A 13,449-nucleotide genomic window follows, 5' to 3' on the forward strand; every position below is an offset into this window, starting at 1 on the left:
CCATGGTGATTGTCTCTCTCACTGTCTTACTCACTCTTCAAACGAGCGAGATGAGCGAAAAGCAAATAAGTTAACAATTAAAATCGAACCAATTGTTTCACACCCTAGAAATTTTAGCATTTCTATGTGTATAATATATTATCATGAACAATTATAATGATGGTATTAGAAATAAATAATCTTTAAATATAAAACGCGAATGAAATAATAATTGCATATCGAATACATAGTTTGAGTTGCAATAACATTTTAAGTAACTTTTTGCCTAGTCGGATATATCCTTCATACCCTGTTTCCAATGGAAGCAGAACACTCGGACACAAGTTAGCCAAACGGGACTTTGTGAAACGAAACGAACAATAAGAGAAAAAAAACGGACTTGAGGATCCGTTTTTCCGGATCGTTGTTCGTTTTGTTGTTGGAGGCACGGTTCTTTTTTTCCTTTCCTTTTTTCGTGTGTTCACTTGCAGTTAAGCAGTGAGCTAAGTAAGAAGTGTGCGCAGGCCAAATTTGAAAAAAAAAAATTAAACATATACATATACATATTCTGTTCAGTTTTCAATAATTGAAATTATATATCAGGTGAGTTTTTATTTAAAGATTTAAAAAAGTATACTTTCGTATCAATTCTGTCTTCTACTTTGTGTACATCTTCCCCTCCTCCCACTTCGTGTCTGCATGCAGCTATTGTACTTATAGTACAACATCGATGGTGCGAAGTGTAAGAAAAGGCTTCGAGATCATAAGAAGTTCTACTCAGCACTCTTAGGTAATTATGTATTTGTTTTTAGATTTTGATTTCGATTTATTTTCCATATTTTCCTTTTTCAGATGCAATAAGTCAAGTTGATGCAACGGAGCCAGCTGCCAAACTGTTGACTAAAAGCCTTCGTTGCGCAAAAAATTTGGAGGCACAACACATATGTAAAAAGGAATAGGGATGATGGCGTTTTAGAATGCGGTCCGAGCGTCCTCAATACTTAATTTCTCATGTTTATTATTATTATTTTATTATTAATATAATTATTATTATTATTTTTAATTTATTTTGTATTATTATTATGAGAACTATTTTTAATTTCATTATTTTTATTATTTAACGTATAATTTTAATTTGATTATGTTACTTTTTAATAGAATATGAAAAAAGTGAATAAATTGAAATATGAAATCCCTTAATTATGTTTTGTAATTGATTTATTGTTGAAGATTCATTGATGAATTGTTGATGAAACATCGATGAATTGATGATGAAACATCGATGTTTCATCGATGTGTCGTAAACAAAACATCGATGAATTGTTGATGTTTCATCGATGTGTCAGCAACAATACATCGATGAATTGATGATGAATTGTTGATGAAACATCGATGAATTGTTGATGTTTCATCGATGTGTCATCAACAAAACATCGATGAATTGTTGATGAAACATCGATTAATTGTTGATGAAACGTCGATGTGTCATCAACAATACATCGATGAATTGATGATGAATCATCGATTTATTGTTGATGAATTTCTATTGATGGCAGCCTAGGACATGCCCATGTTAAATTCGTCAACAGTTTGTATGGCCTGTCATCGATGAATCATCAACAGCACCCCCTTCGCTGTTGATGAAACGTTGATGAATTACTGATGACAGGTACTGCAGGGTTGCCAAAATTGTGAAATAGCATAGAATTGTGAAATGGCACGGAATGTGCGTGGCAAGCTAGTTGATGTTGCGCCACCGAATCAAAAAGAAATTACTACGATCATGGAAACTGAGTCCTCTCCGACATCAGAAGTGGGATTTGCTTTGTCGACTGATCCTCATTTATTAGCGTTGAAACTGCAAAATCGGAACTTAATAGAAATAATTAAAACCATTAAAAGCGCCGCAACCTGATGGTACCCTACCAAAATTTAACCATGACATTGCTGGAGTGGGCACGGTTGACCTCATATTTGCTGATAACGCTCCCCAAGGCAGCAATCTGGTGATAGCACTAAGTAAAGCATTAGAAGGCACCGCATCACAGTGGCTTTCACAAATATGATTTGTCGGCATCAGTTGGGCGCAGTTCAGGGAACTGTTTCATCAGCGTTTTGTTGGAATTAAAACTTCTGCTGGTATGGTACTCAACGTATTGATTGGTCGACCGAAACCCTAAGAAGGCTTTGCTGAATACGGCAGGCGGATCGTAACGATGCTTATGTAGAAATGGAAAGCCAAGGAGTTGGAAGAAATAGCTGTGTCTGTAACTTTGGCTCACATGGCTTAAGTTGACAGCAAGATGGCGTGCTGGATTTTTACCTCCAATGCACTATGGTCCAGAAGTTCATTTTTTTGGTATAAGTTCAAAATTTTCATGTTAATGTTTTGTGTTTTTGATTTAAAATTATTACAGTCTAAACATCAAACATAAACAAAACTAAGAAAATAAGCTTTACAATCTTCACTAAAGCTCTTTATGAGCTTTCGAAACCACACAATCGAACAGCTGTTTGGGAATAAGAAATTGGCGGCAAATTGTTCTGCTTACTTTTTTGCGTGAAAATAAATATTCTTTGTCCGAACAAACTGTTGATAGTAATGGAAATTGTAAATCAAGGTATGTATTTTTTACTGAATATATTCTGTTTATGTGTAGTCTTCGTGTTTGTGTTTTGTTTAATGTTCAATTTTTTTTTTTTTTTGTTTTTTTGTTTGTTTTTCTTGGGCGTGGACGTTCGAATTTCACCATAGCGATCACTTCGGTATTTGGCTCAGCAATAATCGCAAAATATCATCTGTTTTAGATTGCATTTATAAAAAATTAGCCATTACCACGTCAAAGATGATAAAAAATTAGAAATTAAAAAAAAAAAATAATTTTAAATAATTCATAAAAAAGACTACCAAAATGCAATTATATGGTCGAACGTTTTAAGTCAAAGCATACTTAATGGATACAATATCAGTTACAATAAACGAAAACTGTAAGACACAACAAAACCTGGGGCGCCGAACTTTGCCTTATGGAAAGGCAGGACCACGATTGAAAAGAAAATTGGCATCTGAGGTGGCAAATAAAAAAAAAGAGCATAACACAACTCTTCTTATGCATGCTGAATCATTTTGAATCATTGAATCATCAGCAGTGCGAATAATTGAAATGCAAATAGATGTTTTTAAGGAATCTCTGGATAGTTTGATGGATGAGCTGGACATACAAGCAGAAGTTTGAAGTAAAACACCCAACGTTCAGAACACCGCAATCTATTCGAATTTTCAGGCCGCTGAAAATTAAATTTGTTAAAGAAACTTCCTATCATATACGTATGGAAAAAAAATCAGTTAGACTATCAAATAGGTAATATAAAACCGTTTTATTATAAACTGAATGAGGCTAATAACAACAGTTACCTTTGAAGTGCATAAGACACTCATTGACGGAAAAGTATTAAATTTACTAACTCAAAATAAATCAACTCAATGTTGTCCAATTTGTGGTGATACCCCCACAAAATCAAAGATTTAAATTCAAAAATCTTTACGCCCAAGTTTGAAGCTTTACAATTTGGGGCTAGTTCTCTACATGCTTAGATTCGGTTTTTAGAATTTGTCCTGAATATATCATACAAAATGGAAATACAAAAATTACATGACAAGTGATGACAAGAGTAAAATGAGTGCGCGGAAAAAATATGTTCAGGAAAAAATGTGGAATGATATGGGTCTTCGAGTAAGCGTGTCGAAGCAGACTCTGAAAAATTTCGAACTTTTTGTGAGAAAACGTTTTGCCTATATATGCATAAATACCCGTGGTACCCCATGTCACCAACGATTCACAAAATACTAGTCCACGGAATTCAAATAAAAAATTCGACGTTAGTTCTACTAGGATGCTTAGGCGAAAATGCTTCAGAAATATAAATAAAAATAGGTAAAAAAAACTTTTTAAGTTAAACGGCTTTATGTTAAACATACATTGCAATGTTTAAAATAAATGTACTAAAGACCAAAAAATAACAAAATAGATACAGTCGTGGGAATTATAAACATATGTATAGACTAGACTAAAATAAAACCGTGGGGAACTTCAATTGTCGTTTTACCGTTTAACTTAAAAAGTTTTTTTTACCTATTTTCATTTTCTAGTTTTTTTTTATTTTTTATTTATTATTTTATTTTATTATTTTTTTTTTTTTATTTCGCGTTCTGTTTAATTCATTTAGTGCTTCATTATTGCAAGGTTTCTTGCCCGTTAGTTTATTGCAGTCCAACTCCTCTATACGTAGTCCCTGCAAAGATCTTACTCTACTAAGAGCAACGTAGGCTTGCCCTTCTTCAAACAGTTTCGCATCTAAGTATACGACTGCGTGATCCACAGTGCTGCTCTGCATTTTATGTATTGTAGAAGCCCATAATACTATATTAAAGGCAACATTCTTCTTTCAGCCGTCCCGTAATTGTACTTAGCTGGAAACTGTATGGCTTTCGGGTGTATAAGATGTACTGTCTCTTGCGAAATGAATTCGGAGGTACATCTGTTGGATACAAGGCTATGTACAACAAGATGCGCCTGAGTCTTGAGGGGAAAACGCTAACGACATATCATTTTTATCCACCCTAATTCCATACTGGTCTCGGCGCGTTTTAACCTTTCACCTTAACTTGGGTGGTGTACCGCTAACGACGTCTCATATTTAGCCACCCTAACGCCACACAGTCCTCAACACGATACAAAATCTTGAGTTGGTTGGTGGATTCAGGCTGGATTAATCAGATACATAAATTACAGATTCAATTTCTAAATTTAAATCTTATTATTATACGTCATTTAGTGGCTGCGCCCATCTTAAATATTGAGGTTGTATAGTGCACTGTATTCTTCTTGTCAAGCCCTTTTTAGTATTTGATACCCATATTGGTGGGATAGATAAACAATTGAGATCAGACATCTGGTTGCGGCGGCCATCTTAGATTTAAATTTTGCATAGTAAATTGTATTCTACTTGTTGAGACCTTTCATTTGATTCCCATGTTGATGGGATTGATAAAACCTAAGTTATCCGCCATTTTTTAGCGGCGGCCATCTTGAATTTATATTGATAATGAATAAACATATTGTCACCAAAATCCAAAGTGTATACAAAATTTCAGATTAATCGGTTGACAGGAAGAGGGTGAAATTTGAATTACTAAATTTGACCCAAGAATAAAGAAAACATACGGGGTGAGCTAAATAAAACCGTTTAAAAAGACCGACTCTCACGCAAGGAAAAATAGCCGAATCAATACTATGACTGAAATTTTCCACAAGGCGATCGATTCCCCGGATACGTTACTATCTAGTGTCTGTTTACAGGAAAGAGAAAGAAAAAAACACAAAAAAAACACAATTCCCAAAGAAGTATTAAGCCTTCTGGAGCTGACGTTTACAGAGAACAACATCCCATTGGAAAAGGAATTGCAATCTGATTTTGATTCGGATGAGGACTTGAACGAAGGAAGAAGAAGAAGAATATGAGGCTTAAGCAGAACACATACATAACATATACATATGTATATATTGATATTAAAACTATTCTTGAAATAAATGTAAGTATATTGCTTGAATTCAGCATCATACTCAATTTTTAATGACATTACAACGAATCGGTTTGTATGGGAGGCAATATAGGGCGTGGTCGCACAGATTCAACATTTTTTTTATATTATAATCTTTTTAAAAAAAACATCATGTCTGTAACTCTATTTTTAGAATTTATGCCAAAAAGATTGACTTCTGGACCATAGTGCAATGTAAAAACTCGCAATGGCTACAACCACAGTTTCAGGTACACTCCTTCAAGAAGCGTAGCATGGAAGACGATGCAACTGGCTTGGATCGCAAGAAGATTAAATTTTCATCCCTGGTGAAATGCAATTACTGCGGAAAAGCTGGGCATAAATATGCTGAATGTCGGTCACGTTTGGAGAATGGCCAGAGTAAAGGCAAAACCTACAACAGCAACAATATGACGGGTGTGAAAGATCGATCTAGTGTAAAATGCTTCAAATGTGAGGAAATTGGGCACTTTGGAAATGCATGTCTTTAAGGGCGATCAGGTGGAAACGAACGAATTTATGAAAGGCTTTCGGATATCTGCGCAGTAGCTCCACCAACTGGAATGATAAAGACATCCGGTGAGCCTGTTCCATTTTGATTCGATTCTGGTACAGAATGCTCGCTGGTCAAGGAAAGTGTTGCCCATAAATTTAAAGGAAAGAGTCAATAAAGTTGTAAAACTCAATGGCATAAGTAACAACGCAATTTATAGAACTCAACAAGTTTTTTGTAATATAAATATTGAACAATACTGCTTTGGGATTTTGTTACATGTAATTTTAGATTGTAATTTTAGTATTTGAAATACGATGTGTTAGTTGGTCGAGAGAGTCTTAGCCAAGGCTTTGGCGTAAAGATAGACGCTGATAAATTAAAAATTTATAAAACGAAATGGATGAATATGGTAACTTTAACTGATTATGAGGATATTATTAATTCCGATACAGATTTAGTTGATTCCAATAAAATTGCCTTGACAAATATCCTAAAAAACGCTACTCTGATTGGTTTATTAGCGGAATATCAAAAACTCGAGTCACGACAGGGTTGCTGAAAATTAAGTTGATATCAGAGAAGACAGTGCAACGAAGTCCCTATAGGCTTAGCGAGGAAGAAAAGAATCTGGTGCGTTGTAAAATCGATGAGTTGTTAAAGGCAAATATTATTCGACTAAGTTGCTCACCTTTCGCCAGCCCGATGATGTTGGTGTTGTTGATGTTGGAAAATGTCACAGATCGCCTTTGTGTGAACTAAATGATAATACCTTTACCTCTTATCGCAGACCAGATTGCCCGACTTCGCGGTGCAAAATACTTCTCGTGCCTAGATATCGCTAGTGGTTTCTACCAAATTCCAGTACACGATGTTGCAATTGAGCGAACCGCGTTTCTGACTCCAGGGGGTCAGTTCGAGTTTTTGACCATGCCCTTTGCTTTAAAAATGCAACTTCTGTTTTTCAGAGGGCCATAATAAGAGTATGGGAGCTCTGACATACCCATTCGCTGTCGTTTATATTGATGACGTGTTGGTTATAGCCGAAACTAAAGAAGAAGCCTTAGAACGGTTGGATATCGTATGAGAGACATTGAGTAAGGCGGGATTTTCATTTAATGTAACTAAGTGCTCCTTTCCTAAAACTCGCATAGAGTACCTAGGTTTTGAGATAAGTAACGGAGAAATCAGGCCAAACGCACGTGAGGTAAAATCATTGTTAGATTTACCGCCTCCGCAATCTGTGTCGCAATTATGACAATTCATAGGATCGGCTTCATATATTAGACAGTTTGTTCCATAATTCTCGGAAATGCTTAAACCTTTGTATCCACTCACGTCAAAGAAAAATTTTTTTTTTGGCAACAGCAACAGGACTAAAATTTTACATTATTAACTCAGGCACCATATACGACCCTCAATATACAATAGAATCGCACACCGATGCAAGTTCGATTGCCTATTGTGCTATATTGTTGCATAAAATTATTAATAAACCCCATGCGGTAGAATATTATATTAAATACACATCCCCCGCTGAGTCAAAATATCATTCATACGAGTTAGAAACTCTACGAGTTAGAAACTCTATATACGGATTGCAATTCCTTAAAGGCTAGTCGCACAAAGCTAGACTTAACGCCGAGGGTACATGGGTGGTGGGCATTTTTACAATCATTTGACTTTGACATAGAATCCAGGGGGTGATCATATGGTGCATGTAGATTGTTTTCTAGGAATCCAGGATATGATAAAAATAATGGCCAGAACAAAATTCCAGAAAAACGCATTAATTTGACGAGATAACCTGCAACTGGTTGATTTCTGAACAACAACGTAATCCTGAGGTAGCAAAGAAATTAGCTAAGTTAAAAAAAAAAATGAATTGCCAGAATATCTATTAAAAACCTATGAATTAAGGAAAGGAGTTTAATATAGAAAGATACAACGAAATATATCCCTAGGGCATTTAGATGGGCAGTGATTAATCACGTCCTCAAATCTATTATGCTTTTGGGTTGGGAGAAAACATTGGATAAAGTCTATAGATTTTATTGGTTTGAGCAAGTTCGTAAATTTGATGAAAATTGCATTACTTGCAAAATAGCTAAGCCATCAGTTGGAAAAATTCAATCTGAATTTCATCCGATTCCTAAGGTAGACATATCTTAATAGCAACAGGCACGAGTAGGGCAAACGGCCAGGTAGAGCTTATAATGAGCACATTTAACAGTATGTTGACAGCAGTCGAAACCAGTCAGAGGTCGTGGCACCGCATATCGAGTCACAAATTTCAGTCCATTGGAAATACTAATTGGTAGACAATCTTGACCTCTATGTTTGTTAGAAGAGGTTAATCTAATTGATAGAGAATCAATAAAAAACAAGCCGAGGAAAATATGGCAGTTAATTCGCATAATGATAAGCTTAGATATAATAAGTGTAAGGCAAAGATAATATAATATATTATGTAGGAGACCATTTGTTCCTAAAAAAACGAGGATCGTCACCAAACTAAGCTTGATCCGAAATTTAAAGGTCCGTCCGAAATAATCTAACAACTAAATGGCAATAGATATTTTTAAAATTCTTTAACAAGCACACGCGTTTCTAAGGGCATTTCCAAAAAAAAAATTAAGTAAAGAAATTGATGCCGAATTAGATGACTCGGGAGGAGATGCATCTGATTCCCAAATGGGAAATAGAGATAAAGAAGGCATAGCAATTGGCTTGGAATCCCAAGAGGGGATGTAGAGATGTACATCAAGTTAGCAGGGCAACTTTGGAAAATAAAATTTTTGATTATACCATAATTTGCCGTTAATTATTCGTGAAAGGAAAACATTTTCCGTTTAGTTTTTTACATTAATTTTTTAATGTCCTGCTAAGTTGATATCAAGGTAATTAGTTATATTTCCGTATAACATTTACTGACAGGTGCTACGATGAGGTGTACCGGGAAGAGCCAGGAGAAAAAAGCACTACTGTCGCAAACATGAGGCAGACAGAGTGGCGACCAAGTGATTTTTTTTATTGCAAGTCGCGATCGTAGAGTTTTGTGGTTTCCTCCGAATCCTTAACTCCAAATTTCAGTAGAATTTTGTTGTAAATCTTCACGGATCGCTGAACGCGATTGAACATTTTCTAGAAGTCTTGCTGGCGCCAGCAACTGCGAAGTTGATATATAAGTGAGCCTTTAAAAATTAATATAATTTAAAAATTAATAATAAATATAAACAAGAAAGGAAGCTAACTTCGGCACGCCGAAGTTTATATACCCCTGCAGATAGAACTTCGATGACTAGGAATCCATACAATATTAATTATATTTATTTGTGTTAAACAACAATGAAGTAATACCTGATTTCATTTCATTCACCTATACATATTATATTTGCAGTTTTACACCCCAGATTTGCATTTTGCTCTAAATCAAACAATCGTTTGTATGGCACCTATATGATATAGTCGTCCGATTTTCATAAAGTTTGACAAAAAATTTAAGACTAATATAAAATGGCTATACCTCAAATTTGATGAAAATCAGCTGAAAACTGAAAAAGTTATAAATTTAATTGTATTAATTTCTCGATCGTTCCTATGGGAGCTATATGATATAGTCTATAGCTATATATATGATCAAATTCTGTTGAAAACTGAAATTGTTATAATTTTTTTTTTTTTAATTATTCGATCATTCCTATGGCAGCTATATGATATAGTCGTCCGATCTGGCCCGTTCCGACATAAATACGAGTGGGAGTATATAGAAGGGTAACTGCAAAATTTCATTCAGATAGCTTCAAAACTGAGAGACTAGTTTGCGTAGAAACGGACAGACGGACAGACGGACATGGCTAGATCGACTTGGTTGTTGATCCTGATCACGAATATAATAAACAGCAAATTCTAACGTAAAAAGATTTTGGAAATGTAAAGGATTTAAGGAGTGTCCTGCTAACTTGATATCAACTTAGCATGGCAACATTGAGTTTTTAAAAAATAAAAAAACTGTATAAAAAATTGAGCGACAAATTTAATTCTTTCACGAATAATTAGCGGATAATTAACGGCAAATTCTTAGTAAACAAGTTTTTGGAAATATTAAAGTTTTCAGAAGTTGCCCTGCTAACTTGATATCAACTTAGCAGGGCATTAAAAATTTAGGCAAAAAATTGAACGGAAAATTTTTTTCTTTCACGAATAATTAACGGCAAATTATGGTATAATCAAAAATTGTATTTTCCAAAGTTGCCCTGCTGACTTGATGCACATGATGTAGAGATAGCAGATGGACTTGCTGTAGGGGGTCAGTGGTAACCGCACCATAGTATATGGACTTGCTCTGTCGGGGGTCAGTGATGATCGCACTATGACAGAAAGATTTGTTATCGCGGGGATCGGTTGATGGATGTAAGAGTGGCTGCACCTTATAATAGATTTGAAGGAAAAAAGTGCGATGATCGCACTATGACAGAAGGATTTGTTATGGCGGGGATCGGTTGATGGGTGTAAGAGTGGCTGCACTTTATAATAGATGTGAAGAAAAAAAATTTTTAAAGTTTGATTTCATTATTTTAATTTGATGTGAAACCAATTTGATGTTTTGTATAAAAGTTTAATCTTTATATAAATAAAAGTTAACGAAGTGAATGTTTAATAGATTTTGACGTTGACTAAAAGAGCCTTATATTCGATCTAACAGACGAGGACGTGTGATTTGTCTGGAAGTCCGTGTCGTAGGAAAGTAAATTAGCCCATTGTATATTTGCGGTATAATGTGGTTAGTTTGACCATTTTACATGCGTGTACACTTTTGAGTGACGACACGATGTTGTTAACGGGCTAAGGGTTTTCAAAATGCACAGCAGCTGAGGAAAAGAGACATACTCAGCTGCTAAGTAAAGTCTGTTTGAAGGGGCGTAGAAAAGAGATGGAAATATGATTTGTGAAATAGCTTTATAGCTTTGAATTTTGAAATGGCACGGAAGGTTCATGACAAGTTAGATGATGTTGCGCCACCGAAATGAACATTACTTGCTGCGATCATGGAAACGACAGAGTCTTCTCCACATATATATTTACAATTATTTATCAATACAAAATCTAACAAAAATTGTTTTTATTATATTATATTAAATTATATTACATATTACATTATATTATATTATATTATATTATATTATATTATATTATATTATATTATATTATATTATATTATATTATATTATATTATATTATATTATATTATATTATATTATATTATATTATATTATATTATATTATATTATATTATATTATACTATATTATTATTATGTATAAAATAAAAGAACATTTTTTTTCCTTTTTATTTCAGCTTCCAGATTTGATAAATAGTTTTTCAGAAAACGGGCTTTTGCCTCTTCAAATGGCACTTGCCGCCAAAAATGTTCAAATTGCTCAGACTCTTGTAAACAATGGATTAGCAAACGTTAACGCAGTTGACATAGAGGTATGAAAAAAAATTAATAGCCATTGCTAAATATTTGGTTTCCAACAGGGATATACGATGCTTATGAGTGCTTTAAGATCTGGTGATGCGTTTTCAGCTAATTTTTTATTGGATCAAAACTGTCTTCTAGACCTCTCATCCGGGTAAATATATATTTATGTACCAATTTTTTAATACAAATTTAATCCTTTGCAAGAAATTGTTGTATTATTTTACGTTATCTTACGTTATTCTAACAATGTCCGGCTGACTGTCTGTATCTGCTTTGAATAGGCATATCTTAATTTATGCTTTCAGCAACTTTTTGTTTAAAAAACAAACTTTATATTTTAACAAGAAAGGAAGCTAAGTTCGGCATTATATATATTTGTGTTAAAAACAATGAAGTAATACCTGCTTTCATTTCATTCACCTATACATATTATATTTGCAGTTTTACATTCACAGATTTGCATTTTTCCTCTACATCAAACGATCGTTTGAATGGCACCTATATGATATAGTCGTCCGATTTTCATGAAATTTTACTCAAAATTTAAGACTAATACAAAATGGCTATACCTCAAATTTGATGAAAATCAGCTGAAAACTGAAAAAGTTATAAATTTAATTGTATTAATTTCTCGATTGTTCCTATGGAAGCTATATGATATAGTAGTCCGATTTTCATAAAATTTTATGCAAAATTGTAGAGTATAGTAAAATGGCTATATCTCAAATTTGATCCAATTCTATTGAAAACTGAAAAAGTTAAAATTTTTTTGTAAAAATTTTCCGATCATTCCTATAGAAGCTATATGATATAGTCGTCCGATCCGGCCCGTTCCGACATATATACGAGTGAGAGTATATAGAAGGCTAACTGCAAAGTTTCATTCAGAGAGCTTCAAAACTGAGAGACTAGTTTGCGTAGAAACGGACAGACGGACAGACGGACAGAAGGACAAACGGACAGACGGACATGGCTAGATATACCCTGCAAGGGTATAAAAACTGTAAAACAATATATCAAAATTTTTCATCATTTAACAAGATGACGATTAAAAAAATGCATAAGAGGTCGTGTCTTATGGTATAATCATGACATGGTCGATAAATATTCCATTAATATATGTCGGCATGTAAGCGAAGATTGAAACTGAACGGCTAGTATATATTTTTTTTAATCCAAATGAAATGCACACAAATACGCCAAATCAAATGTTCTAATCCAGCCTTTTCCAACGACGTTAACAAAAATATTATCATACATGTCTGATGTGTTAGAAATCTAGTTTTTCTTGATAGTTGAAATTAATAATCGTTGGGTTGTGATACATTTACCAATATGGAATATTGTTACATCATCTAAGGGTTATTGTCGTTCCGTTCGAACTTATTAGGTTAGGCTCATATTATTGCTATGATTGTAGAGGTACCAGATTTTTCCGACGAAACTACCTTGTATAGTTGTATCATGGTCAAAATGCTTAGTTATTATACTATTTGAAAAAAAAAATCTAGCGTCGATCCAAGTACGAATATTTAAGTTAAGCGCGATATCTGTTACGCGGTCCGTTCTTCTCTAATTGTAAACATATCGTGCAACATTATAAAACGATACCTTTAACTTTTGCTTATTTATTGTATCACAGTTTCAGATTGACAAGAGTTTTTGCAATTAAAAGTGGTATATTTGTCGGAAATATAGATTGTGTTACGTTTAATTACTCAGATGAACAAAAAAAAAAGTGTGTTATTAAAGAAAAACCTGAGTTGCTAGCCTTATTCAAGTATTCTAGGTCCGTATCTCCCAATTGAAGCTTCTGTAGATGTCCTGTTTGTATGCTTTTCTTGTAAATAACAAGACATTTAAATTTTTTGATTATTTTTGGAGTCGTTAA

General features: G+C 34.0%; 1 protein-coding gene across 7 annotated transcripts in view; it reads left to right on the forward strand.

Annotated features, from left to right (window-relative positions):
- LOC110184526 (ankyrin repeat and FYVE domain-containing protein 1-like) overlaps window positions 1-13,449 on the forward strand; it is a 189,089-nt gene that overhangs the window by 82,450 nt on the left and 93,190 nt on the right. For 6 of the 7 annotated variants that reach the window (XM_086836621.1, XM_086836624.1, XM_086836619.1 and 3 more), the window contains exons 4-5: window positions 11,432-11,566; window positions 11,615-11,709. In XM_086836621.1, the coding sequence (XP_086692747.1) occupies window positions 11,432-11,566; window positions 11,615-11,709 (230 nt within the window). Of the gene's footprint in view, window positions 1-5,735; window positions 6,576-11,431; window positions 11,567-11,614; window positions 11,710-13,449 lie in introns of those variants that run through there. The other variant, XM_086836626.1, reaches the window with a different exon arrangement.

The sequence above is a fragment of the Drosophila serrata genome, unplaced genomic scaffold, assembly GCF_035046125.1.
Source record: "Drosophila serrata isolate PLE 108 unplaced genomic scaffold, ASM3504612v1 contig_291, whole genome shotgun sequence".
NCBI lineage: Eukaryota > Metazoa > Arthropoda > Insecta > Diptera > Drosophilidae > Drosophila > Drosophila serrata.